Source organism: Anolis sagrei, chromosome Y, assembly GCF_037176765.1.
Source record: "Anolis sagrei isolate rAnoSag1 chromosome Y, rAnoSag1.mat, whole genome shotgun sequence".
In the NCBI taxonomy this organism is placed as follows: Eukaryota; Metazoa; Chordata; class Lepidosauria; order Squamata; family Dactyloidae; genus Anolis; species Anolis sagrei.
Genome location: NC_090035.1, coordinates 19344069 through 19371542, shown reverse-complemented (window position 1 = coordinate 19371542; position 27474 = coordinate 19344069). Strand labels below are relative to the sequence as shown.

Here is a 27474-nt window from a genome sequence, read left to right as displayed (position 1 = left end):
TGTTGAATAGCTCTCTCAGATGTGGGGTAAGTTCTTCTTGAAAGGTCTTATAAAATTTTGTTGTTAGTCCATCCGGGCCGGGTGCTTTATTATTGGGTAGGTTTTGAATCGTTCTCTTTATCTCTTCATCATCTATCTGTTCGTTAAGATTTTCTCTTTGTGCGTTTTTTATTTTTTCCAGCTTGTGTTCTGACAAGCAGCATACTATTTCTTCCATTTTTATTTCGTCCTTTTTATATAATTCTTTGTAGAATGTTGTAAACTGTTTCCTGATCTCCTCTTCTGTGTGGTAAGTATTTCCCTCTTTCGTTATCTTCGTTATATAATGTTGTTGTCTTCTTTTCATTAGTTTTTTAGCTAGGAGTTTCCCTGGTTTGTTAGCGTTCATAAAATAGTTTACCTTTGTATATTTAAGATTTTTTGCGATTTGTTCTAGTTGGGTTGAATTCATTTGTTTCTTTATCAAATCAAGTTCTAGTTTGATTTTCTTGTTTCCCGGTCTTCTTTTTAGTTTTGATTCCAGTTCTTCTATTCTCTTCTTGAGTTCTGCTTGTTCTTTGTTTCGTTTCTTGTTTCGGGCCGCCCCTTGTTGTATAAAGTGCCCTCTCATCACTGCCTTGCAGGCATCCCAAACTACTTCCATACTAGTTTCTTTATTGCTGTTAAATCTGAAGAATTCCTTAATGTGGTTTTTGTTGTTCTCTATATCTTTTTCTGATTTTAGCAGGAATTCATTCAGTTTCCATTTCCTCTGATGTCTTTCTCCTTGTAGTTCGACTCTTATCGGGCAGTGATCCGTATTGGTTCTGGGCAGTATCTTGATCTTATTTATTGTGGTTAAGATGGAGTTGGTTGCCCACACCATATCTATCCTAGACCATGTGTTATATCTCCCGGAATGAAATGTGACACACGTCCTTCAAAAATAGTTCTTTTTTAAGTTGGAGGAAATTTATCGGTAGTTTCCCCCCGTTTGGGTCTTTTCTGTTTGTATTTGTTTTGTCCAAATTGCAATCGAGCACACCATTAAAGTCACCAACTAGAATTAGATTTTCATAAGATTGTTCTAGTATTTTCTTTCTCAGTTCTTTTATGAATTTTGTTTTCGGACCGGTAGGGGCGTAGATATTACAGATGAGGGTGTCTTGTTCGTTTATTCTGGTTTTAATTCCTATCATTCTTCCTTCCTCATCTTTGAACGCAAACGATGCATTCGTTGTGTTTTTAACGTAGATAACCACGCCCTTTTTTTTAGTGAAGCTAATGAATGAAACTCTTTACCCAATTGTGTCTGTGTCAAATAATAGCTGTGTCTCTGTGCAATATGCGTTTCTTGTAGTGCAATAAAATCAAAATTCCCTTTTTTGAGTGCATTAAGGATTAGTTTTCTTTTATTTGGCGAGTTCAAGCCGTTTACATTATTGACATATATCGTCAGTTTCTTCATTGCCATATTCTTGTCGGTTTTCTTGATCAGCAGTTCCCATTCCGTTTTCTCCCTCGTCATCTTCAGTGGAATCTGGTCTGGATCTTTTCTTTTCTTTTTTTCTCCCCACTTTTTCTCTCTTAGTCTCACTTTCTTCTCTCTTAGTCTCACTTCTCATTGTGTTGGCCACTTCTTCTTTAGCTGTGTTTTGTCCCTTTTCTAGGTCTTTTTGGAGAGTTTTATAGAATTCCTTAGCTTTGTCTTCCGACATCAGCCAAATTTTGCTTTCCTTGTAGGTCACCGAGATTCCCTCCAGTTTCTCCCATCTGAATTTTATTTTGTGTTTTTTTAATTCGTCAGTAAGAAAGTAATATTTTTTCCTTTTGTTCATGGATGTTGCAGAGAATTCCTTGAGTATTATCACTTTCTTTCCTTTAAACATGGGTTGGGTTTTAGCTTTCATTTTAATAATCTCGTCTCGCAAGCTTTTTCTACAGAAATTGACCACGATGTCCCTAGGGACTTTGTTCCTCTTAGCATAGTTAGAATTAACTCGTTGAATCGTGTCAATTTCTCTGTCCATTTCCTCCTTAGTCATATTGACGATCTTAGCGGCTATCCCAATCACAGTGTTTCTCAAGGAGCTTTCTTCATTTTTTTCGATGTTCCTGAATCTAAGCTGGAATTCGGTCTCTTTGCTGGCCCATACTTCCTGTTGCCTTTCCAGTTTTTCATTTACGGCCTCTAGTGTCTTTATTTTATGTTCTACTTTACCTTGGTTTCCCTTTAATACAACGTTATCTTTTTTTACTTCTTTTATATCTTCCTGGATGGCATTCATCTCTTTTTTGATCACCGCCAGATCTTCCTTCATTTCCTGTCTTAGTTTCCCTATCTCCTTTTGGAAGAGTTTCTCCATGTTCTGCTGTGTCTTCAATTGGTTGTCTTCTATTTTTTTTAATGTGTTTTTGTATCTTCGTCATTTCCTGCATTAAGTCTAGTAACGAGGGTTCGGGTTGTATTGAAAGTCTTCTTGCTGGGGTTGCTGTTGAGGGTGGTGTTGTGGACGTTGCTGTCATTGGGGTTGTTTTATTCTGTTTTGTAGCTGTATTTTTTTATCCCCTTTATTATCAGCCATTGTTATTTTTATTATTTATTTATTTATTTTTGTTTATTTGTTTTATTTTGTATATTTCCGAAAATATTATTCTGCTCTATTTTTTAAAGGTTTTGTTGTTCTTGATATTTGTTGTTATTGTTGTTATCTTTGTTAGTTATTATTATTGTTCTTGTTTTATTAAAGTCCCTTTTATCCAAGTTTTATTATTATTTATTTGATTATTTGTTTTTATTAGTTTATTATTATTATTATTATTATTATTTTGTTTATTTATATATATATTTATTTATTTTCTCTTAGTGTTACTTGTTGTTATCGCTTTACGTTTCTACTCTGGACATTATCTTCTTGTTCTTTACTTATTTTTATTTCACTTATGTTGTTAGTATGTGAATTTAAATTTAATTATATATAAATTATATATATATATTATTTATTATTATTATTTTATTTATTTACTGTTGTTATTTTTTATTTAGTTTTTTATATATATATTAGTTTTCCCCCTTTTTTAATATGTTTAGTTTTTGTTTATTTGTGTTTGTATATTTTATTTTATTATTATTATTATTATTATATATTCAATATTTCAGTTTATTGATTAGTTAATTTAGTTATTTGTCTATTGTTATTTTATTTATATTATAATTATTATTGTTATTATTATTCAATCTATTTGTTTATTTCTATATATATATATATATATATTAATTAATTTATATTTTAGTATATGTGTTAGGGAGTATTATATATTTTCTGTTGTTTGTTTGTGTTGTTTGGTTTAAATTTTTTTCCTTTTATTTCATTTCAGTTTTATTTGGCTGTGGTTCTGAGTTCTCTGATCTTCGTTCTTCTGTCCTTGCTTTCTTTCCTTCTTTCCCTTTGTTCGTTCTTCCTGTTTACGTCCCCCCCCCCACCATGCATCTTCTTTCCTCTCTTCTGTTAGAGGCTCCTCCCCTTTCAGCCTCTCTCCACGTGGTACGCGTTTCTCTGCGTAACCTTGCGTATCTCCACCCCTGACGTTCCCTGACGCTCTCGGCGGGCGTTCCGCTTCCGCTCTCTCCTTCCGCCCTTCTGGATCGGCTCTTAAAGGTACCAACCCAATTTTGTCTATTTTTAAATTAGATTGTTTTTTTTTCCTTTCCCGGGGGGGGGGGGTTGAAGGCTTGAAGGGGAGGGGGGGGTGGGCTTGCCTTGGCGTGGATGAGGCTTTAGGTGAGCTTTTGGGTGGGCTGCAAAGGTGGGGGGCTTACCTTCCCTTAACATTCTTCCTCTCTCTTTCTCCTATTTTTCTTCTTAGGTTTCTCTTGGGTTTCTCTGGCTTTCCTGACTTTTTATTCCTTTGCCTCGTTTCTCAGTCTTTTAGGCTTTCAATCTTTCAGTCCTGGTTTTTCTCGGCTTTCTTCCCCTTTTGACTTTCTCTCTCTCTTTCTCTTTATATCTTTTTCCCAGCAAAAGAGCAAACTGTTGGTCCCGCTTTCTATGATTCTTGCATTCTTTCTTCTTCCTTCAAATATTCACCTTGTATCTTTGTTGAAAGTGGAGGCAAGCGACATGGGTGGTTCTTTCGAACCTTGCCTCTCCCTTGGGCGCGAACCTCGGGAGGCTGCCAGGCGGGATTTGCGGTCTCCCTTGAGGGGGGGCCGCCCTTTCCCGCCCCCGCAGAACCTCCTTGGGGTTTAGCTTTCAAGCCGACCTCACTTCCATCGGCTGTGGGGTCTTTGCGACCTCAAACCCAAATAGGGAGGACACGAGTTTTCTTTTAGCTCACGGAGTGTCAGAAACTCGCTGCTGCCACCATTATGCCTCCACCGGAAGTCTCCAATACAACTTATAGATTTTCTGACTCCAGGATTTTGTTTAGTTTCTTCAATGTCATGTATATGATGGCACGCTTCTGTCTATCTCTAGTGTTAGTAGCTTTTATCACCTTCTCAATCTTGTTTTTCAGGCAAGACACTATACATGGTGTCACCAATATAGCAAAAAGGATAAGTAGCATCATTATAAAAACAATAACAGTAATATCTGATCAGGTTTAGACTCATTGCAACTTCTAACCTCCGCAGGGGTGGTGGACCCATTAAGATGGTCCACCCCAGGAGGCTTATGGATCCAGAAGGACTCCTGATGGCTCTTGGGGATGTTTCCGCTGCCTTGGATGGTGATTCTGTCGATGCCCTGGTCGCTCACTGGAATAGGGAGCTGACTAGGGCAATAGACACGATTGCTCCGGAGCGCCCTCTCTTAAGTCGCCGAGCGAAACCTGCCCCTTGGTTCAACGAGGAGCTGGTGGAGCTAAAGCGAACAAAGAGATGGCTAGAGAGTGTGTGGAGGAAAAAGCCCAGCGAGCCAAACCGAACACGTCTACGCCTTTATCTAAGGGCGTATGGCGCGGCAATAGAGGCCACGCAAAATGCTTTCTACTCGGTCAATATTGCGTCCGCAAGGAACCGTCCGGCAGAGCTGTTCCGAGTAGTCAGAGGGTGGTTGAATCCCACCTCGAGTGGGTCCCCTGACGACTCGGCAGCGCGCTGTGAAGCATTTGCTCAGTTCTTTGCAGACAAAGTCGCTTTGATCCGCACGGGCTTTGACACCACATGAACTGCAGTCTCTGAGGATGTAACTCAAGCATCTGCTTGTCCAATTTTGTTGGATTTGTTTCAATCTGTTCAACTCGATGAGGTCATCAGGATTCTGGGAGAGGCGAGACCTGCCACATGCATCCTAGACCCCTGCCCTTCCTGGCTGGTAAAAGAAGCCAGAGGGGGTTTGGCAGAGTGGGTAAAGGTGGTGGTTAATGCCTCCCTTCGGGAAGGCAAGATTCCAGCCAGCTTAAAACAAGCTGTCATCAAACCGCTGTTGAAAAAACCATCACTAGACCCCACTCAATTTGTCAACTTTCGGCCAGTTTCCAATCTCCCCTACTTGGGCAAAGTCCTGGAACGTGTGGTGGCCTCGCAACTCCAGGAATTCCTGGTGGACACGGACTATCTAGATCCGTCACAGTCTGGCTTTAGGCCGGGACATGGTACTGAGACAGCCTTGGTTGCCTTAGTTGATGATCTGCGCCGGGAACTGGACAGGGGGAGTGTGTCCCTGTTGGTTCTGCTGGACCTCTCTTCGGCCTTCGATACCGTCAACCATGGTATCCTTCTGGGACGCCTCGCGGGAATGGGTCTTGGGGGTACTGCCTTGCAGTGGCTCCGGTCCTTTCTCGAGGGTCGCTCCCAGAAGGTGTCACTAGGGGACTCCTGCTCGACTCCTCGGCCATTGCACTGTGGAGTCCCACAGGCTCAATACTGTCCCCTATGTTGTTTAACATATACATGAAGCCGTTGGGAGAGATCATCCGGAGTTTTGGGGTGCAATGTCATCTGTACGCAGATGATGTCCAACTCTATCACTCATTTCCACCTACAACTAAGGAGGCTGTTCAGGTCATGAACCGGTGCTTGGCCGCTGTCTCGGACTGGATGAGGGACAACAGATTGAAACTAAATCCAGACAAGACAGAGGTACTCCTGGTCAGTCGTAAGACCGAACAGGGTACGGGGTTACAGCCTGTCCTGGACGGGGTCACACTCCCCCTGAAAGCTCAGGTACGCAGTCTGGGAGTTCTCCTGGATTCATCGCTGAGCTTGGAACCCCAAGCTCAGCTGCGTCCGTACCTTGGGAGGGCTGACTTGGCCACGGTAGTACACGCTTTGGTTACATCCCGCTTAGACTACTGCAATGCTCTCTACGTGGGGTTGCCTTTGAAGACTGCCCGGAAGCTGCAGCAAGTCCAACGCGTGGCAGCCAGATTACTAACGGGGGCTGGGTACAGGGAGCACACCACTCCGCTGTTACGCCAGCTCCACTGGCTGCCAATTAGTTTCCGAACACAATTCAAAGTGCTGGTGTTGACCTATAAAGCCCTAAACGACTCCGGCCCTGTTTACCTTTCCGAACGTATTCTCCCCTACGTACCATCAAGACTACTAAGATCATCTGGAGAGGCCCTGCTCTCGGTCCCACCGGCCTGGCAAGCACGCCTGGTGGGGACGAGGGACAGGGCCTTCTCGGTGGTGGCCCCGCGACTTTGGAACTCTCTCCCTCTGGAGGCCAGAACCGCCCCATCCATCCTAACATTTAGGAAATGGGTGAAGACGTGGCTGTGGAGTCAGGCCTTCGATGAATGAGGACCCTGGATGGAAGTTGATGTAGATCCATCTTTATAGGACGACTGACCACTGTAGTTTTATATATAGTGTTTTTAAAGTTGTTTTTGTAATTGTGATATATGATATTTTAATGAGTGTATATGTTTTTTATGGGTGGAAACCGGGCTGAGTCCCTCAATGAGGTTGAGAAGCTCGGTATAGAAAACTGCGAAATAAATAAATAAATAAATATCTTTCAACCATTGAAGATTTGGTAACCAAGACGTCAACCAAACGAACTCTTTGGTTTTGGGGAGTTATTATTCTTTATGCTGGAAAATACATTGTTTGTTTTCCCTAAGTTTACTTCAATTTTTCCTGATTCATTAACATAACGGCAACACATCCCTCGTGACCATAAACATAATTTATCTCCAACTGAGAACAGGTAATCTAAAGCAATCTTTTGTTGCCCCCGCATCTTTGTTAATGAATCAGTCCTAGCTTCAATAACTCCTGTTTTTCCCATTAATTTTTGCATTTGCATTGATATTGATATAATCTGACTCTCTCTGAGATTAGTTTCTCCAGCAGGGAATAAAATAGTTTCGAACTTCCTTATTTCATCAAGGTATGTGTCATCTGGGTCTTGTATATTATCTTTATTATCAGATTTTTCTTTTGAATCATGCCAATCTAAGGTCTTATTCCATGTCTTTCGGAGTTGTTCTTCTGAGTAGACCTTTACATTTGCTGGAAGCAAAGTACCAACAGTACAAATGCCTTTCCAGACCGGAGGTAGGAGTCTTCCTACCCAATGTCCACAAATCCAAAACAATCCTTCAGGTAGACCTTCCATTGCAAATCTTGCTACTCTGCTAGTTTTACTGGCACCGAGTGATTGTCTTCTGTCAGCCTCTTTTAATGTTGTCTTTGCCACTGGGGGGCCCTTTTTGGACTATCAGGCGACGAGGGGGCGCTCCCGCTCTCTCTGACGCCGTCTCTATACCTGCCGCCAATACTGCTGTATGTTTTTCAACATTACCTTCATGTTGGCGAACCCCAGGCACACCTTTGCTGACATTTTTACCAGAGGCAGTGGATCTTTGCAGCCTCAAATGCCGGTCTAGGAAGTCTAGATGGATTGCTTTGCAAATGGGACAATTTCCAAGGTCTATTTGGTCCAATTCTTCATCTTTGTTCCATACTATACACTCAGGGGGTTCTGGTGAAGTTTCCCAATAAGTAATCAATATGTGACCCAGATCAAACATTCCTTTTCCTATCTCATAGTTTTTAGGTACAAACTTTGCCCAACTCTTATGACTTATCAGTGGCCCCACCATCAGAGTCCATCCCTCTTGTTGAGAGGGAGGACTAGGTGTACAAACCCATGAAATAGTAACCTCTATTGTGTTAACTATAGTTTCAATCATTGTATGAAATCTATTCTGACTCCAACCTCCCTGTGATGCTTTTAGGTGGATCACTTCTAACCAAATCAAGTAACATACGAATCTCATGTTTACACTTACACTATAACATCAGCTAGATATACAGTTTTATAAAACAATTCCCAGCCCCCCAATATCCCTTCGGTCTTTGGGTTAACTCTCGGAAGCTACCCTCCTTCCTTTCAGGACAGTGCTTGGTCACTTGATCCCAGGGAGGAGCTCTGGGTAGCTTGATCTCCCTCCTCTTCAGGGCGACCTCGGCCTGTCCCTAAACTTTATTTAGGAGTAAATGTTAATCAACAGTCCAAACTTTAATTTATTCGCCCATAAGTTCAAGTCTCTGATGAAATTATGATCTTCTCCGGAGTGGGTAGTTTATTAAACACCTTTCAGCTCATTCAGCAATGGGGATTATCAACAGCACCAACAGCAGTCGTTTCCACCTCGGTCTCAGGGACTCACTCTCTCTCAATCTCTCAGTCAGTTACCCTGGTCTCCTTGTAGGAAAGAATGCATTCGCAGTAACATGGAAGGGGTAACACATCGATACAATTGCACACTTATCTATTCCAAATTTTAAACTTTGTATGAACCATTTGTGCAGATCTTTTTATCCTAGCCTGGTTTGGAAATCACCAATTCATCCAATCCTTTAGTTATGAGGATCCACCTTTCAAAGTGTCGGGAGCCTTGGACCTCATGTTTTTCTCAAATCTTATCTAAATATCAGTTGGTGATCTCCAAGTCATAGCCCATTTTTAATTTCTGCACATTTTTAACATCAAGATCTACCCAGCAAGGGGAGGCACATTTAACTTTCACAAACCCCTTTATACAATGTTTCAAATTCTTAACAATAGATTGATGCATTTTGAACAACCCAAAGCTTGGCTTCTGTTTTATAACTATATTTTTTCCCACTTCTATTGACACACCCTGCTCATTTTTCTGTATACATTTTGACCTATCTACAGAGCTTTTTCCTAAGAACAATTTAAACACCTCTTGATTTTTGTTTAATTTGTTGATTCTAGCGTTTGGGGAAGGCATTCAAAGTGGCCACATTTGAATTTACCCTTTTCCCAAAGGCACCTGAGTTTCTAACAATCTCTTTCATTTCTGTAAAACACTTCTCTTTAACACGGAGCATACGAAAGACTCTTTTTAGTTTGACATTTATAGACGTACATCTCTCTTTCTCTCTTGTCTAACATAACACACACACAAACTGAGTCATTCAACCCAAAACTGAATGTTTTTCAAACGGGGTGAGTCTAAGTGATCTCTCCCTCTAATCTTTTCCTTTCACTCTCCAAGCCTCTATGCAAACACCATACTTCCTCTTTTTTTCACTTTCTTCCAGGAAGAAACCACAACTGGCTTGAAACCGGAAAAGAAAGATTTCACAATCTCAAACTCAGCCTTCAACTCATTTGTGCATTTTCTGTCTTTTTCCACACATTCAATTTGGAAAGGATCTCATTCTATCTAAGCCTGCATTTTCTCTCGAGCTTGTTTTTGGGACCTTGGGGTTATTTACCTGTTCAGGGCTTAATCCAACCTCCTTCTGCAACTACGCTTTCCCATGGGACCGTAGTTGGGGCTCCTCAGCCAGAATTTCCTGAACATGAACTTTCCCCCTTTTTGGGCTCCCAGACAACTGTCTTATGCCACCTGCTAATCAAGATCCTTCCTCTTTCTTTTACAACAAGCAAAAACTCTTTTTCACACTATGGATCTATGGATATATTACAGACAAGGGAAAAGGAACCAATGGAGTTTTCTATTTATCTCAATCTCACCTAAGAAGGTAAGCCTTTTTCCTGTTTAGTTTGCTTTTTCTTCTTTTCAGATGACTTTTGCCTCTTAATGTATTCAGATTCAACTGCCAACCTTTGTCCAAATGGGACCATAACATAATCATCATTAATTTTTATCATTCCTGGGAACTCAATTCCATCTTTTCCCTTCTGTTCCATATCACCAATGTACTGTTTATTTCTACCTTGCATTTTTCTTTGCATTTTTCCCCTTTGTCTTTCTCTAGTGTTTCTTGGGCAACAAGATTTCCAATGTCCATGACGAACACACAGAAAACACTGATCCAGTCCCAGAAGGGGCCTAAGGCGCTCCTGAGCCATTTCCATTTGACTTTCTTTAAATGCCATTATCTTCCACTCTACATCTCTACGCGTTCTTTGTATATGTCTCAAAGTTACTTCTGCTTCTAGAATCTTCAATTCTAATCTCTTTGCCTTCCTCTCAGCCCTTTTAATGTAAGACGCCAAATCTGAGGAAGTCTCATTTCCATTATCTGGGGGCAAGGCAAAGACATCTTTTCCAGCCCAATTAGCTATTTTTACTATCTTTTTCTTTCTCCATGTGTCAACATACAGCCACACAGACTTTTTAACCAGCCATCCACAGCCAAATATAAGACAAAGGCACACAGCTGTTTCAATCCAACAGCTGTCACTCACACAATACATTCTTTTCTGTCTGAATTATCAGCAATTCGGCACGCGTTACCTTGTTGTGTAGTGTACCTTGTAGTGTTTTTATACTACACACAGACTAAGTTAAAATATAAACAGACGTCTAACACTAACCTGGTCCTAGAGATTTTTCTGATTTTTTTCCCAATTATAATTTTTAGAAAGGAAACAGAAACCCAACTCTGTCTTGAATATTGATCAGAGTTTGACTAGTGTATAGGGAATCTCCCAGCATAGCAATCAAGGTCCAACCAGGACCCGAAAATCAATCTGAATTCCACCAGTAATCTCACCTTAACCAATCACGGGAGGGAGTCCATTGGACTGGATTCAGAGCCTTAGCCAAAGCCTTGGGAATTTTTCCTCTACACTTGTCAATGCCCTGGAAGCTTTTCTCACTCTCTGGGAGTCTTCCCCTTTCTTTGGCAAACCCTTGGAGCGTCCCCCACACCCTCTCTGTCCCGAAGGGCCGGGCAGCCCCTCAGTTCAGGAGATCAGCAAATTGCACTCTTGGGGGAAAACAAGGGTCCCATCTAAGGAGTGTTCTTGGAACAAACCTCACACCCCAACCCGACGGCCCCACCCCCCACCTAGAGCTGTCTATTTGGGGAGGGTCCCTCCACTGCTGAGCCAAAGCCTAATTTCTCACTCGCCCAGCTTTCCTTTCATAGCCGACTTTGCCAATTGCTTGGTCTTGGGACCACCCTCCCAAGCCCCCTAGGACCTTTCTGAACGTTCAGTACCAGGTGCCCGTCCCCGAGGGTTTACCACAGACTATATGCAACCCCAAAGGACTATCCCAACCACGAGAGGTCTCTTTACTACCCCTGTGGATTTATGATAACTAATATACCAACCCCAGAGATAGCCTGGACCCCGCGAATTAACTAAGCACACACCTTTGGCCAACTTTGTACTTCTGCCACAAGCATCCCGCAAAGCCCAAACAATGCATGCCCAAGAAATTCTACTTGCCTGATCCAAGCCAACTCAGGATCCCGTGGCAAGCGGTCCAGGTCCCACGGCCGTCTTTCAGAGGGGATGACAGCTAAAATGCCAACCTCTCTTCCCCCGGGGGTGTCGGTTGTGGTTGCCTCTAACTTTTTAATTTGGCAGAGTTTACGTTTTCCCCTCTCCGGTCGCTAGCGAAACGAATCCGTCGGTTCAGTATCGCGGCCGCTCTCAACGCGAATCGGTCGCAGCGTCCCAGGAGGGAGAATGGACTCTGTGGCTTTCAAAAACCACTCCTGCGGGATTTCAGCGATCCTGGCAGCGCTAGATCTTAGTGATCCTCTTAGCGCTTCTTCCTGGCCAATGCACCAGAAAATGTAGCAGAAAACCCAAAGATCTTACCAGTTCGCTATGAATCCAAAGCAGGAGTCCAAGAGTTTACCAAGCAAGCACAAGCTTTATTCATATTGCGCAATAGGAGACAGACAGAAAGTCATGTACATAACATGGCAGTCAAAGTCCTGTCTGCCTCTGGACCCTCTGGTACTGGGGCTTCTATAGAAGGGCTGTTTACGAAGAAGAAGTTCCCCTTTTCCCCTATCGACAGTTTTGGGTTGGGCAACCCATTCCTCCTGCGTAAACACTTTGGGGAATCGGCCCACCGCAAAACCGTTTCATATTTAGCAAGACCCTTTCCGTTCTTGTAAACATCTCCCATATACATTATTTATAGCATAACATATTGCATACATTTCTCAACAGTAACTAGCTGACCACATTGGCTGACCACAAACGGTCTCTTGGTACAAGCTGACAAGCTGCTGCGTATTGCGACACCTATTTCAAAAGACAGAAAAGTAAAGGTTGCTTTTTAGACTGAGAGGCTGGAAATATGCTTTCCCTGTCACCTTTGAGATAGATAAGCCCAAAATGGAGAGACCTTGGTTTATTGCTTCTCTCAGGAGAGTTTAAAAAATGACAGTTGGTTAAGGACTGCCGTTTGTGAAGTACAGTTAAAGAATTGGAAACAGAGCCTGTCAGGAATAAGTACTTAAAGAAGAAGTTTTAGGAATTGCTGTTTGTGAAAAGCAGCTAGATAAATAGATCTTGAGTCTTAAGGAAAGTAAAAAAAGGCCCGTGTTGCCTATTTTCAGAATATAAAAGGAAGTAACATGTTCGTGTATGTGGAACTTTGAAAGTTATTGAGAGAGGTTAACCAAGCAAGTGTAACTAAATGTAAGCATCAAGAACTGTAACAAGACACACACAAAAAATTGTATTCAGTGTTTGGAGCCTGAGGTATTTGAATAAACTTTGTTACATATAAAAGAGCCTCCAGCCTGTGATTCAAAGAAAAGAGGCTTTTGTTTTACAACACACAGAGAGTACCAGATATTAACGTGTTGGCAGAAAACTGCACATAGGTACATGCTTCTTTACAAACTGGTTCCCTCCCTGGCGTTGCAACACCCCTGTCACATACATGCGTACATATTTTCACTTTTATTATATATAGAGATTGTTATTTATGCCCTGCTTTCTCTCTCCACGGAGGAGACACAAAGCATCATTTGATGATGATGATGTTTATTTATACCCTGCTTTTTCTCTCGACAAGGGGACTCAAAGCAACTGTGTACATATTATTAGTATTAGAATCAGTATTGTGGGTTTTTGAGGTTTTGTGTGTGTGTGTGTTTTAAAATAAAATACAACTGTTTGGTTTCTCCTGACATGATAAAATAAATAAATAAATAAATAATTTATTTTAAATAAATAAATGCTTTTTTTCTTCACAAAGGAGACTCAAGGTGGCATTATAGAATATTATTATGTCTATTTATACCCCACTTTAAGACTTAAAGGAGACTCAAAGCACACTTTGTTGAGTAGGGTAAAACTGTGGAATTTAACCCCCTTGGAAACGGGATTAATCTGAACATGTCTCACCAGACTTTGAAGGAAGTCAAGGTTTTTTTATTCTATTTGTCTGTGTGTGTGTGGTGTAAGTCTCAGATTGACTTGTTTTTCCTTTGAGTGCATCCTGGAGTAGGTTCACAATATGATGACCTGTGTGGTGTCTCGTCTCAATCTTTGTGGCTGAAATTTGTGGTGAAATCAGGGTTTGTTGCATATGAGATGTTTCTTGGGCATCTAAACTGTTGGCTCTCACATCTTTAGTCCTTCTACTTTTGGACATGGTTTCCCAGATATTTCTGAACAAGGTGTTGAGCTCAAGATTGTGCACTGTTTACAGTGATATTCATATTTGTTACTATATTTATTTCCCTGCTTTCCTCTCTTCATTGAGATCCTCAGAGGTTCAGAGATCTGTTGGAAATGAGACAAGTAAAGTGAATACCCCCCCCCCCCCCCCAGTAGAAAAATGTCCAAAGTGGGAGAAAGATTCCTTATCTGTTTGAAGCAAGTGTAAATGTTGCAATTAGCCAGCTTGATTACCATTGAGTAGCCTTGCAGCTGCAAAGCCTAACTGTTGTTGCCTGGGGGCATCCTCTCTTTGGAAGGTGCCAGCTGACACTTGATTGTTTGATGCCTGGAGTTCTTCTGTTTCTTTTTTACTGTCTTGATTCTAGGGAGTTTTAAAATACTGCTAACCAGATATTCTTCATCTTCATCTTCCTCCTTTCTTTTGAAATGGTCCACAAACTAGATAAATAGATAGACACGTAGTGGTAGAAAGATAGATGGGTAGATGGATGGATGGATGGATGGATATCTACCCATCTAGATAGATGGAAAGATAGATGGAAAGAAAGAAAGAAGGAAGGAAGGATGTACTGGTAGATTGATAGATAGATAGATAGATAAATAGCAGGCTTGGGCGATCGTGTTCGTTATTTTCGTTACTTGTTATGGATTCGTATTTAAAATAGCTTACGATCCAATATCGAGTTATGCAGGAATAGTGTGAGGAGTAATTAGGAATCGAAACAAATTTTCCAATTTTTGTAATTATTTTCATATGTCTGGTGCAAGTTTTACAATCTCGCCGTTTCTCTTCCCTCCCCGGTAGCAAGCTAGCAAGCGGCACATTTACCCCACTTACGGTCTCTCCCCTCCTGCCAGCCACCTTTGCTCTGCTGATTCCCTTCCTCACCCAGCAGCTTAAAACTATTATTACTATATACTATATATTATATTATTATAATATTATTATAATATTATATTATTTCATAATATAATATAACTGGACTGACCTTGAAGGAGCTGGGGGTGGTGACGGCCGACAGGGAGCTCTGGCGTGGGCTGGTCCATGAGGTCACGAAGAGTCGGAGACGACTGAACGAATGAACAACAACATTTTATATTATAATATATTATTATATTACTATATTATTATTATTATTATTATATTATATTATAATTGTATATTATATTATATTATATTATAATATATATAATATCATAATATAATATATTGTAATGTAATGTAATATAATATAATATGGGCAAATCCAACACGTATGATAGAAGATTTTTTCATTTGCTTACATTTCCAGCATATAATGCCTGCCTTAAAGCCGTGTCACCAACACACAATGTTTGGAAAGGTCTGGTTTATTTGATTGTCTGCTGCATTTGATAGGAATCATCCCGAGATGTTTTGTGAAACCTTCAGAGAACCTGCAACTTGGGCTGCCCATATATTATTCTTTTTGTCTTTTGTCTTCCAGAGGTCAGCAGATGGGTCAAGTCCAGAAGATAGGGAAGGTGAGCACATTGGCATTTATGGTCCAGTTTAAACAGTATTTATTTATTTACAGTATTTATAATCTGCCCTTCTCACCCGAAGGGGACTCAGAGTGGATCAATGAACACATATATGGCAAACATTCAGTGCTGTTATACAATGACAAAACAGAGAACTATATATATAGGCTTTCCCATCTTCTGCATCTTGGAGGTTGTGCTCGGTTCCGACCACAAGGGGTGCTGTCATTTGACTTTCCATGCTGGCTTTCTCCACTTTGATTGACTCGCCAGTATTTTTCTGGCATTACCTTATGGGTGCCTTAAATGCCTCTCCACTTAAAGCAGTATTTATATTTATCTACTAACAACTGCTGTTTTTGATCTGCGAGGTAGGCAGAAGCTCGGCTGAAGGCCAGGAGCTCATCCTGATCCAGGCTTTGAACTGTCAGCCTTTTGATTGGCAAGATTTTACTGAAACTGGTTAACCTACTTGTTAACCCCAGCCCTGGTCCAAGGGAATCAAAGTTGGTTTTTAAGGGGGCGACAATGGCAGATTGCTTTGGTGCCTTTCCGGTGTATTTCTTCATGTGTTAAGATTACTTTCCCACATATATCCCAGGCCCTAGTTGTCCAACTTAAGAAGATTTAAAATGGCTTGAGAGAAGGGTATGATCTGCTTGCTGCTCTTCCTGTCAAAGTGCAGTTAGCATTACTTACTTATTTACTTACTTACTTAGGTGATCCCTCGTTGGCCGAGTAGGATAGTCTTCCAGGATCAGAATTCTTGTGAGTCTGTAGGTGGCTGTGGAGCCCTATTCTTGATCTGCATCTTCTTCCACAGTGAGGGCATTGGTTTCCAGGTGGAAGGCGGTCCTGGTCGGGGTTGGCTTGATGCGCCTTCCTCTTGGCACGTTTCTCACTTTCACCCTCCATTCGTGCCTCTTCAAATTCTGCAGCACTGCTGGTCACACTGACCTCCAGCTGGAGTGCTCAAGGGCCAGGTCTTACCAGTTCTCAGTGTCTATGCCAGAGTTTTTAAAGTAGGCTTTGAGCCCATCTTTAAATCTCTTTTCCTGTTCACCTTTTTCCGTTCTTGAGTTCGGAGTAGAGCAACTGCTTTGGGAGACAGTGGTCAGGCATCCAGACAATGTGGCCGGTCCAGCAGAGTTGATGGCGGAGGACCATCGCTTTAGTGCTAGTGGTCTTTGCTTCTTCCAGCATGCTGACATTTGTCCACCTGTCCTCCCAAGAGATTTGCAGGATATTCCGGAGGCAGCACTGATGGAATCGTTCCAGGAGTTGCATGTGACCTCTGTAGACAGTACACATTTCACAGACATATAGCAGGGTTAAGAGGACAATAGCTTTATAAACAAGCATCTTGGTATCCCAACGGATGTCCCGGTCCTCAAACACTCTCTGCTTCATTTGGAAAAATGCTGCGCTCTGAGCTCAGGTGGTGTTGTATTTCGGTGTCGATGTTGACTTTGGTGGAGAGGTGGCTGCCAAAGTAACGGAAATGGTCAACATTTTCTAATGTTACACCATTAAGCTGTATCTCTGGCATTGGAAAGGGGTTGGCTGGTGACTGCTGGAAGAACACTTTGGTTTTCTTGATGTTCAATGACAGGCCGAGCTTCTCGTATGCTTCTGCAAAGATGTTTATAGTGGCTTGTAGATCTTCTTCTGAATGCGCACAGACAACTTAGTCATCAGCATACTGGAGTTCTATAACAGATGTTGTTGTAATCTTGGTTCTGGCTTTCAGTCTGCTGAGGTTAAACAGCTTGCCATCTGTCCGATAGATGATTTCCACTCTGGTGGGAAGCTTCCCATCAACAAGGTGAAGTATCATAGTGATGAAGATGGAGAATAAAGTTGGGGCAATAACACATCCCTGTTTGACACCTGATTCCACCTTAAATGGGTCACTTTGGGAGTCACTGCTGTCCAGGATTGTTGCCATCATGTCATCATGGAGGAGTCGCAGAATGTTCACAAATTTGTTTGGGCACCCAATTTTTTGGAGGATGGTCCAGAGAGCACTGTGATTCACTGTGTCGAATTCCTTTGCAAGGTCAATGAATGCCATGTACAGAGGTTGATTTTGTCCCTGCATTTTTCTTGGAGCTTTCGTGCAGTGAAGATCATGTCCATAATTCCTCTGGAGGGGTGGAAGCCGTTCTGCGATTCTGGGAGGGTGTTTTCTAAGAAGAGTAGAAGGCGGTTTGCAAGAATTCTTGTGAGGATTTTCCCAGCGGAGGGTAGGAGGGAGACCGAGAAAATAGTATCCGCAGTTTGTTCTTTCACCTTTTTTGAAGAGGGTGATGATGGTGGCATCCTTGAAATCTGCTGGGATTTTCTCGGTCACCCACACTTTTTCTATGAGCTGGTGGAGTTGTTGTGTTAGCTCAGGTCCTCCCTCTTTAAAGATTTCAGCAGGGGTCCCATCAGGTCTGCTGGCTTTGTTATTTTTTTGTTGGCTGATGGCATTGCTGACTTCTTCCAAACTAGGCAATGCTGCAAGCTCATCCCTAGTTTGTTGTTGTGGGATTTGTGAGAGAACTTCTTTGGCCACATTGGAGCTGCACAGTTCAGGAGGCTTTGGTAGTGTTCTTTCCAACGTAGGGTAATTGATTTTTGGTCCTTCAGGAGTTTTCCATCTGATGAGCGGAAAGGCTGTATGCCATGGTTTCTTGGTCCATAGATGACCTTTGTGGCTTTGAAAAATCCCTGAGCATCATGGATATCTACCAGGTGTTGGATTTCTTCAGCCTTCTTTGTCTACCAGATGTTCTTGAGTTCTCTTGTCCTTCTTTGGACCTCAGCTTTTGTGCTGGCGTAGATCTTTTTCTTAGCAGCACAGTGGATGTCTCTCTGCCATGTTTGGAAGGCTTTCCTTTTCTTGTGAATTAGCTGTTGGATCTTGTTGTCATTTTGTCAAACCAATCTTGATTTTTCTTGGTTTGATATCCAATAGTTTCTTTGCAGGCTGTGATGATGGAGATCTTCAGTTTGTTCCAATGTTCCTCAACATTTTTGGGGTGTTTTGTGGGTAGATGGTCCTTGAGTGCTGTTTGGAGAAGGGCTCATTTGGAGGGCTCCTGAATGGCTTGCGCCGTTTCCTTCTTCTTTGGAGTCTGCACTTGGGGGCAATCTTAATAGCCATTGTGGATCGGATTAGCCTGTGGTCTGTCCAGCAGTCGTCAGCATCTGTCATGGCTCTTGTGAGGAGCACGTCACGGTGGTCTCTGACACGTGTGATTACATATTCTAAGAGGTGCCAATGCTTTGACCGGGGATGCTTCCATGATGTCTTGGACTTGTTTTTCTGGCGAAAGAGTATGTTGGTGATGACAAGGTTGTATTCTGCACATTTGATGAGAAGCAGGATGCCATTCGAGTTGCTGTTTCCAACACCGTCTTTTCCTATGGTCCCTGGCCACAGGTCGAAGTCTCGCCCGACTCTTGCATTAAAGTCCCCCAGGAGGATGATTTTGTCCTCCTTAGGTATCCCCGATGGGACGGTGTCCAGCTGACAGTAAAGATTTTCCTTGATGTCTTCATCAGCAGCTAGTGTTTGTCTACAGACAATTATGATGATTGCCTGTTGATTTTTGGCAAGATCAATTGAGAGTCGTTCGTTGATGCCAGTGGGTGCTTTGGTCAGATGTTTCACCAGATCATTTCTGATAGCAAAGCCAACTCCATGGATTCTTTGCTCTTCTTCGGGTAGTCCCTTCCAGACCAAGGTGTAGCCTCCTTTTTCTTCCTTCAGCTGTGCCTCTCCTGCTCTCCGGGTCTCCTGAAGGGCTGCAATGTCGATATTAAAGCGTCCCAGCTCCCTTGCAATGATGGCATTTCTGTGTTTGGGGTGTTCACTGTCAGTGTTGTCATCAGTGTCCGTATGTTCCATGTACCGAAGTTTATTTTTCTTTTTTGGCCGCAGGGTGGTGACCCCACTGGACGCGACAGTCCAGTCAGGGATAAGAGAGGCAGACTATGTTTAGGGCACCTTTTCTAGCCCCTTCCCCATGTGGGGTGAGCAGAGTGGGTCCTCAAAAGCGCTGCTCAGTCATGGATACAGCTGCCAAACTATTCAACTGCCTCAGACCTTGAGGTAAAATGACTGAGTCCGTATCCATCGCCCATGTGCCAGTCTGTGACTAGGGGCTTCCTGATTTCACAGTCCTACCCTCGTTGCCACTCGCTGATCGCCATGGGACTTTCGTTGGTTTGTTTTTCTTTTCTTTGGAAGATGCCTGTGCGTGAGTTTTTTTTTAATGTGTGGAGGTCAGTGCACACTGATCGACACACAGTCATCACAGAGTGTGGTTCCACTGGTGATATAGTTTAACACAATGATCGTGGTTTCTCAGTCTATTGCAGCCTTCTTCCGCCTTCACAGCCGTTGTAACCTTTATCATGTTATCTTCCGCCTGCTCCGCCGTTGAAGTCTTTGGGTCTTTGGACTGTGCTTGGTCTGGAACCTCCCCCATGGCCACTCCTGGGAGTGCACGATTCCAGTTGTTGTGCCCAAGGTTCATCAGAACATGCAAGCCCCCTCACCACAATAATGTGACAATCCATCTAGGGGAGTTAGCATTAGCATGTGAGTAACTAAGAAGATAGCATTGTCCATAGTGAGGGGGGCATCTGCCTAGAAGTTGCCTAGCCTTTGTTCCCTTTCCATTGTTTATTGTCTGGAGACATCCTTTGTTTGGGTGGCGTTCACTAGCCCTTGGTTGCTTGCTGCTTGGAGACATCATCATCATTATTATTACCAACCGCCTCGCATGGCTTGAGACGGATTAAACATATTTAACCACATAAACATTGTAAAAATTCTGTAAATACACATATTAAAATGTATTTCTACAATTTGAATTTGTCTGGGTGGTGTCCAGTAACTCTTGATTGTTTGCTGCCTGGAGATATAATAATAATAATAATAATAATAATAATAATAATAACCGATTCTTGTAGCCCGGGAGCAAGCCATCAGAACAAATCCAATTAAGGCCAGGATCGAAAAATCATCTTGATAGCCCAAAATGCAGACTGTGCAAGGAAGCTGATGAAATAATTGATTATATCCTCAGCTGCTGCAAGAAAATCGCACAGATGGGCTACAAACAGAGACACAACTATGTGGCCCAAATGATTCATTGAAACTTATGCCACAAGTACCATCTGTCAGCAGTAAAGAACTGGTGGGATCATCAACTTGCAAAGGTAGTGGAAAATGAACATGCAAAAATACTGTGGGACTTTGGAATCCAGACTGACAAAGTTTTGTAACACAATACACCAGACATCACGATTGTGGAAAAGAAAAGAAAAAAGATAGTTTATTTCACCATACCAGGTGACAGCCAAATTGAAGAAAAGCAACGGGAAAAACTCAGCCGTTATCAGGACCTCAAAATTGAACTGCAGAGCCTCTGGCATAAACCAGTAGAGGTGGTCGCAGTGGTAATTGGCACACTGGGTGTTGTGCCAAAATATCTCAGATGGCATTTGGAAACAATAAATATCGACAAAATTGTAATCTGTCAACAGCAGAAGGCCACCTTACTTGAATCATTCGAAAATACATCACACAGTCCTAAACGCTTGGGAAGTGTTTGACTTGTGATTTTGTGATGCGAAATCACGCATGTATATTTGCTGTGTTATACTGTGTTTTTGTGTCAGTAAAACAACAACAACAATTTTATTATGTTGGAAGTAGCCAGGCCTTTGTTCCCTTTGAATTGTTTGCTGCCTGGAGACATCCTTAGCCTGGGTCGAATTCACTGGCTTTCAATGGTTTGCTATCTGGAATTCCCCTTTATTTACTGCCTCGATTCTGGAGTTTTTTTTTTAATACTTACTTACTTAGGCGATCCCTCATTGGACGAGTAAGATGGTCTTCCATTATGGATTTCCTTGTGGGTACGTATGTGGCTGTGGAGCCCTAATTTTGCACTGCATCTTCTTCCGCAGTGAGGGCATTGGTTTCCAGGTGGAAGGCGGTCCCGGTCGGGGTTGGCTTGACGCGCCTTTCTCCTGGCACGTTTCTCTCTTTCACCCTCCACTCGTGCCTCCTCAAATTCTGCAGCACTGCTCGTCACAGCTGTCCTCCAGCTGGAGCGCTCAAGGGCCAGGGCTTCCTAGTTCTCAGTGTCTATGCCAGAGTTTTAAAGGTTGGCTTTGAGCCCATCTTTAAATCTCTTTTCCTGTCCACCAACGTTCCATTTTCCGTTCTTAAGTTTGGAATAGAGCAACTGCTTTGGGAGACGGTGGTCAGGCATCCGGACAACGTGGCCGGCCCAGCGGAGTTGATGTTGGAGGACCATCGCTTCAATGCTGGTGGTCTTTGCTTCTTCCAGCACACTGACGTTTGTCCGCTTATCTTCCCAGGAGATTTGCAGGATTTTCCGGAGGCAGCGCTGATGGAAACGTTCCAGGAGCTGCATGTGACGTCTGTAGACAGTCCACGTCTCACTAGCATATAGCAGGGTTGGGAGGAAAATAGCTTTATAGACAAGCACCTTGGTCTCTCTACGGATGTCCCAGTCCTCAAACACTCTCTGCTTCATTCTGGAAAATGCTGCACTTGCAGAGCTCAGGTGGTGTTGTATTTCGGCGTCGATGTTTACTTTGGTGGAGAGGTGGCTGCCAAGGTAGTGGAAATGGTCAACATTTTCTAATGTTACACCATTAAGCTGTATCTCTGGCATTGGAGAGGGATTGGCTGGTGACTGCTGGAACAGCACCTTGGTTTTCTCAATGTTCAGTGACAGGCCGAACTTCTCATATGCTTCTGCGAAGGTGTTTAGAGTGGCTTGTAGATCTTCTTCTGAATGTGCACAGACGACATTGTCATCAGCATACTGGAGTTCTATAACAGCTGTTGTTGTAACCTTGGTTTTGGCTTTAAGTCTGCTGAGGTTGAATAGCTTGCCATCTGTCCGATAGATTATTTCCACTCCGGTGGGAAGCTTCCCATCAACAAGGTGAAGTATAGCGATGAAGATGGAGAATAGAGTTGGGGCAATAACACATCCCTGTTTGACACCGGATTCCACTTTAAATGGGTCACTTTGGGAGCCATTGCTGTCCAAGACTGTTGCCATCATGTCATCATGGAGGAGTCGCAGGATGTTCACAAATTTGTTAGGGCACCCAATTTTGTGGAGGATGGTCCAGAGAGTGCTGCGATTCACTGTGTCGAATGCCTTTGCAAGTCGATGAATGCCATGTACAGAGGTTGGTTTTGTTTCCTGCATTTTTCTTGGAGCTGTCGTGCAGTGAAGATCATGTCCACTGTTCCTCTGGAGGGGCGGAAGCCATTCTGGGATTCTGGGAGGCTGTCTTCTGAGAGGGGCAGAAGGCGGTTTGCAAGGATTCTTGCGAGGATTTTCCCAGTGGAGGTTAGAAGGGAGATACTTCGATAGTTTCCGCAGTCTGTTCTTCCCCCTTTTTTGAAGAGGGTGATGATGGTGGCATCCTTGAAATCTGCTGGGATTTTCTTGGTCACCCACACTTTTTCTATGAGCTCTTGGAGTTGGTGTGTCAGCTCAGGTCCTCCCTCTTTAAAGATTTCAGCAGAGATCCCATCTGGTCCACTGGCTTTGTTATTCTTCTGTTGGCTGATGGCATTGCTGACATCTTCCAAACTAGGCAGTGCTGCAAGCTCATCCCTGGTTTGTTGTTGTGGGATTTGTGAGAGGACCTCTTTGGCCACATTGGAGCTGCGGTTCAGGAGGCTTTGGTAGTGTTCTTTCCAACGTAGGGTAATTGATTTTTGGTCCTTCAGGAGTTTGGTTCCATCTGATGAGCGTAGAGGCTGTATGCCATGGTTTCTTGGTCCATAGATGACCTTTGTAGCTTTGAAAAATCCCTGAGCATTATGGGTATCTGCCAGGTGTTGGATTTCTTCGGCCTTCTTTGTCCACCAGATGTTCTTGAGTTCTCTTGTCCTTCTTTGGACCTCAGCTTTTGCACTGGCATAGATCTTTTTCTTAGCAGCACAGTTGATGTCTCTCTGCCATGCTTGGAAGGCTTTCCTTTTCTTGTCAATTAGCTGTTGGATCTCGATGTCATTTTCATCAAACCAGTCTTGATGTTTCTTTGCTTGGTATCCAATAGTTTCTTCGCAGGCTTGGATGATGGAGGTCTTCAGTTTGTTCCAGTGTTCTTTGACATTTTCGGGGTGTACTGTGGGTAGATGGTCCTTGAGTGCTTTTTGGAGATGGGCTCGTCAGGAGGGCTCCTGAAGGGCTTGGGTGTTCATTTTGCGCCTTGTCTTCCTTCCTTGGAGTCTGCGCTTGGGAGCGATCTTGATAGCCATCGAGGATCGAATTAGCCTGTGGTCAATCCAGCAGTCGTCAGCACCTGTCATGGCTCTTGTGAGGAGCACGTCACGGCGGTCTCTGGCGCGTGTGATTACATAGTCTAAGAGGTGCCAATGCTTTGACCGGGGGTGCTTCCATGATGTCTTGAACTTGTTTTTCTGGCGGAAGAGCGTGTTGGTGATGACAAGGTTGTGCTCCGCACATTTGGTGAGAAGCAGGATGCCATTTGAGTTGCTGTTTCCAACCCCGTCTTTTCCTATGGTCCCTGGCCACAGGTCGAAGTCTCGCCCGACTCTTGCATTAAAGTCCCCCAGGAGGATGATTTTGTCCTCCTTAGATATCCCCGATAGGACGGTGTCCAGCTGACAGTAGAATTTCTCCTTGATGTCTTCGTCAGCATCTAGTGTTGGTGCATAGGCACTTATGATGGTTGCCCGTTGGTTTTTTGCAAGATCGATTCGGAGGGTTGAGAGTCATTCGTTGATGCCAGTGGGTGCTTCGTACAGATGTTTCATCAGATCATTTCTGATGGCGAAGCCAACTCCGTGCATTCTTTGGTCTTTTTCGGGCAGTCCCTTCCAGAAGAAGGTGTAGCCTCCTTTTTCTTCCTTCAGCTGGCCCTCTCCTGCTCTCCGGGTCTCCTGAAGGGCTGCTATGTCGATGTTGAAGTGTCCCAGCTCCCTTGCAATGATGGCAGTTCTGCGTTCGGGGCGTTCACTGCCACTGTTGTCCATCAATGTCCGTACGTTCCACGTACCGAAGTTCATTTTCCTTTTCTGGCCGCAGGGTGGTGACCCCACTGGACGCAGCAGTCCAGTCAGGGATAAGTGAGGCAGACTATGTTTAGGGCACCTTTTCTAGCCCCCTCCCCATGTGGGGTGAGCAATGTGGGTCCTCAAAAGGGCTGCTCAGTCGCGGATACAGCTGCCGAACTACTCAACTGCCTTGGACCTTGAGGTGGAATGACTGAGTCCGTACCCACCGCCCATGTGCCAGTCTGTGACTAGGGGCTTCCAGATTTCACAGTCCTGCTCCCGTCGCCACTCACTGATCGCCATGGGACTTTGGTTGGTTTGTTTTAATTTCTTTGGAAGACGCCTGTGCGTGGGTTTTTTTAATGTGTGGAGGTCAGTGCACAACTGATCAACACAACAGACTTTCCAGAGTGAGGTTCCACTGGTGATGTAGTTTAACACAATGACCGTGGCTTCTCAGTCTGTTGCAGCCTTCTTCCGCCTTCGCAGCCGTTGTAACATGTACCATGTTATCCTCCGCCTGCTCCGCCGTTGAGGTCTTTGGGTCTTCGGACTGTGCTTGGTCTGGAACCTCCCCCGCGGCCACTCCTGGGAGTGCACGACTCCAGTTGTTGTCCCTACAGGTTCATCGGAACGCGCAAGCCTCCTCACCACGACAAGGTGACAGTCCATCGAGGGGGTAGTTTTTTTTTAATACTGCTAGCCCAATTTTGTTTCCTCCTTTCTGTTGAAACTGTCCATATGCTTGGGGATTTCAATGGCTTCTCTGTGTAGTCTGACATGATGGTAGTCAGGATGGTGTAGAAGTCCCCTGTTCTCAAATAATATTCTGTGCCCAGCTTGGTTTGTCATGTGTCCTGCTATTGCTGTTTTTTCTGATTGGATGCCCCCAGGCAAAGAATGTCTCCAGGCAATAATCACATCAGAGCGAACAAAGCCCAGGCAGATGCCTTCACTAATGGACTATGCCATCTTCTTAGTCACTTAGTGGAGGGATCTTACTCAAACACTTGCAAATCAACCTTGTTTATTGCACCCTTTATACTTGGTTTCTTCTCACCCTGGACATTCCATGGGTATACATATTCCACTTGCTTTACCACCATCAGATCCTTGGCAGATGCTAGCCACAGATGGAAGCCAAATGTCAGGAATGTGAAATTACTGCTAGAACATGGCTGTATATAACGATCGATCATCAAAGATCAAGCGATACACCAATGCTGCCACCAATATTATACTTGGATCACTAATGGATCCCGCTAGCTGCCAAATCAAATTATAAAGATTCATAGACCAAAATGAATACTGTAAAACAATATAAAGGATTCAATCAGTCCACTGACACCAATGTGTAGAGCGGCCACCAATTGTTAAGGGCTAACCAAATGATAAAGGCTTATTTATTTTGAAAGGAACTATTCTTTTTTTAACAGGGAGAAGTATAAACTGTGTAAGTTTTTGGCTGTATAATGGATGATGACTCAAATTTATGGAAACTGTTTCTTCTGCTTGGCTATGCTGCCAACTTTCTATTTTTTTAGTGCTGAGGGAAACCAAGCAACACTCCTTTATGTTACAATGCTGTTTGTTATGGCTTAGAGAGGTTATATTCTTATCTAAGATACTCACACACAGTCTGTGGTAGTGTGAAAAAAGAATAACAAGTTTATTAAACAGTCTTGAAAGTATTTCAGGTACAAAAAGTTTATCGGTTGCATTAAATAGTACAGTGCTTGAATTCAGTTTCCGTCACGATTTCAAAACTGGGAATATATATTTTCCCCTCAAAATAGATTCTTCCCTACAAACAGCCCAATACCTCAGGGACTGTCTAGTTATAGTCCTTCCTATGAAGTAACTATCTAGAATCTATTTCCAAGTTAGACTTCTTCCTAATTCTTCACTGCTATTCCTAATCAACAATTGCTCTCTCCTAAATATCCGCTCCAACTCTCTCCTCTAACACACACCAGCCTCCAGATTTTAAAACGCTATTTTTTTTCCTGTCAGCTTCTCCAAAGCTAGGTCCCCTTTCTTTGCACCAATCCCAGCCATTCCCTGCTGTCTTATGCCTAGGACACGCCCCTATCTCCCTGAACTACACTTAAGATGGCGTCTCCCTTCTCCAAAATGGCCACTGATGCTTCGCCTAGCCCACTTCCTATCTTCCTAAGCTTACAGGGCCTGCTTCTCCAGGCCCTGCATCCTGGCTGTATATAAGGTAAGGATTCATCACATCCCTCCCCATCTCAAGATGTTTTGCGAAGTGAAGAGATTTGCCTACCTCTTCTGAAGCAAAGCCTAACTTTATATTCTAAACCTAGCTAAACCCTTTAACTAATCTATCTACCTTCCCTTTAGTAAACAACACATCTAAATACGTTCTGCAATAAACATATTTGCAAAGATTATTATTATATATATCAAGCAATCAATACATTATACACAATAAATACATTCCTGTGGGGGGAAAACATGTTAAATACATTAACACAATTCATTACCTTAAATATAATACTCCATGATGCAAATAACCATTTATACTACCTGTACAGTTAAGAAACCTTTTTAGAAAATGCATCTGGCATACTTTACCATGTTATTACCCTGGGGTTTGTGTTGGTTAACTGGTACACTCAACTTTAATTGGGAACAATCTGGGCATGGCAAAGTATAAAGGGCTGAACTTTATAATATCTCTCTACCCAATGCCACAAATCCTCCCTATGCTGGTGCAATAGATCTTTCAACTGTTGTTTCTGTGGATCTGCAAGGTGAAACAGTGAAACTTCCCCATCTGACTCTTGGGAGACTTGCATCACTACCCTAGCCCTGGAATGATAAGGTTTAATCATATTTACATGTAACGTTTTACATCTTCCCCCATCTCTTTTCTCCCACTAGATAGGTGACTTCCGAAATTTTAGACAGTACCACATAAGGTCCTTCCCAAGAAACCTCAAGCTTTTTCTTAGATCTTGCTTTTAATACCAGAACCTTATCCCCCACATTAAAGTGTCTGTGTCTTGCATGAAGATACGCCTGCTCCTTTTGTTTCAGCTGGGCAGA

At 43.0% G+C, this 27474-nt stretch overlaps 1 protein-coding gene across 9 annotated transcripts in view; it reads left to right on the top strand.

Annotated features, from left to right (window-relative positions):
- Nucleotides 1-27474, top strand: part of LOC137095106 (ran-binding protein 3-like) — a 286433-nt gene that overhangs the window by 48974 nt on the left and 209985 nt on the right. For 7 of the 9 annotated variants that reach the window (XM_067461370.1, XM_067461368.1, XM_067461369.1 and 4 more), the window contains exon 3: nucleotides 15287-15323. The exons of 1 other annotated variant lie outside the window; for it this stretch is intronic. In XM_067461370.1, the coding sequence (XP_067317471.1) occupies nucleotides 15287-15323 (37 nt within the window). Of the gene's footprint in view, nucleotides 1-9522; nucleotides 9956-15286; nucleotides 15324-27474 lie in introns of those variants that run through there. One more of the 9 variants, XM_067461365.1, reaches the window with a different exon arrangement.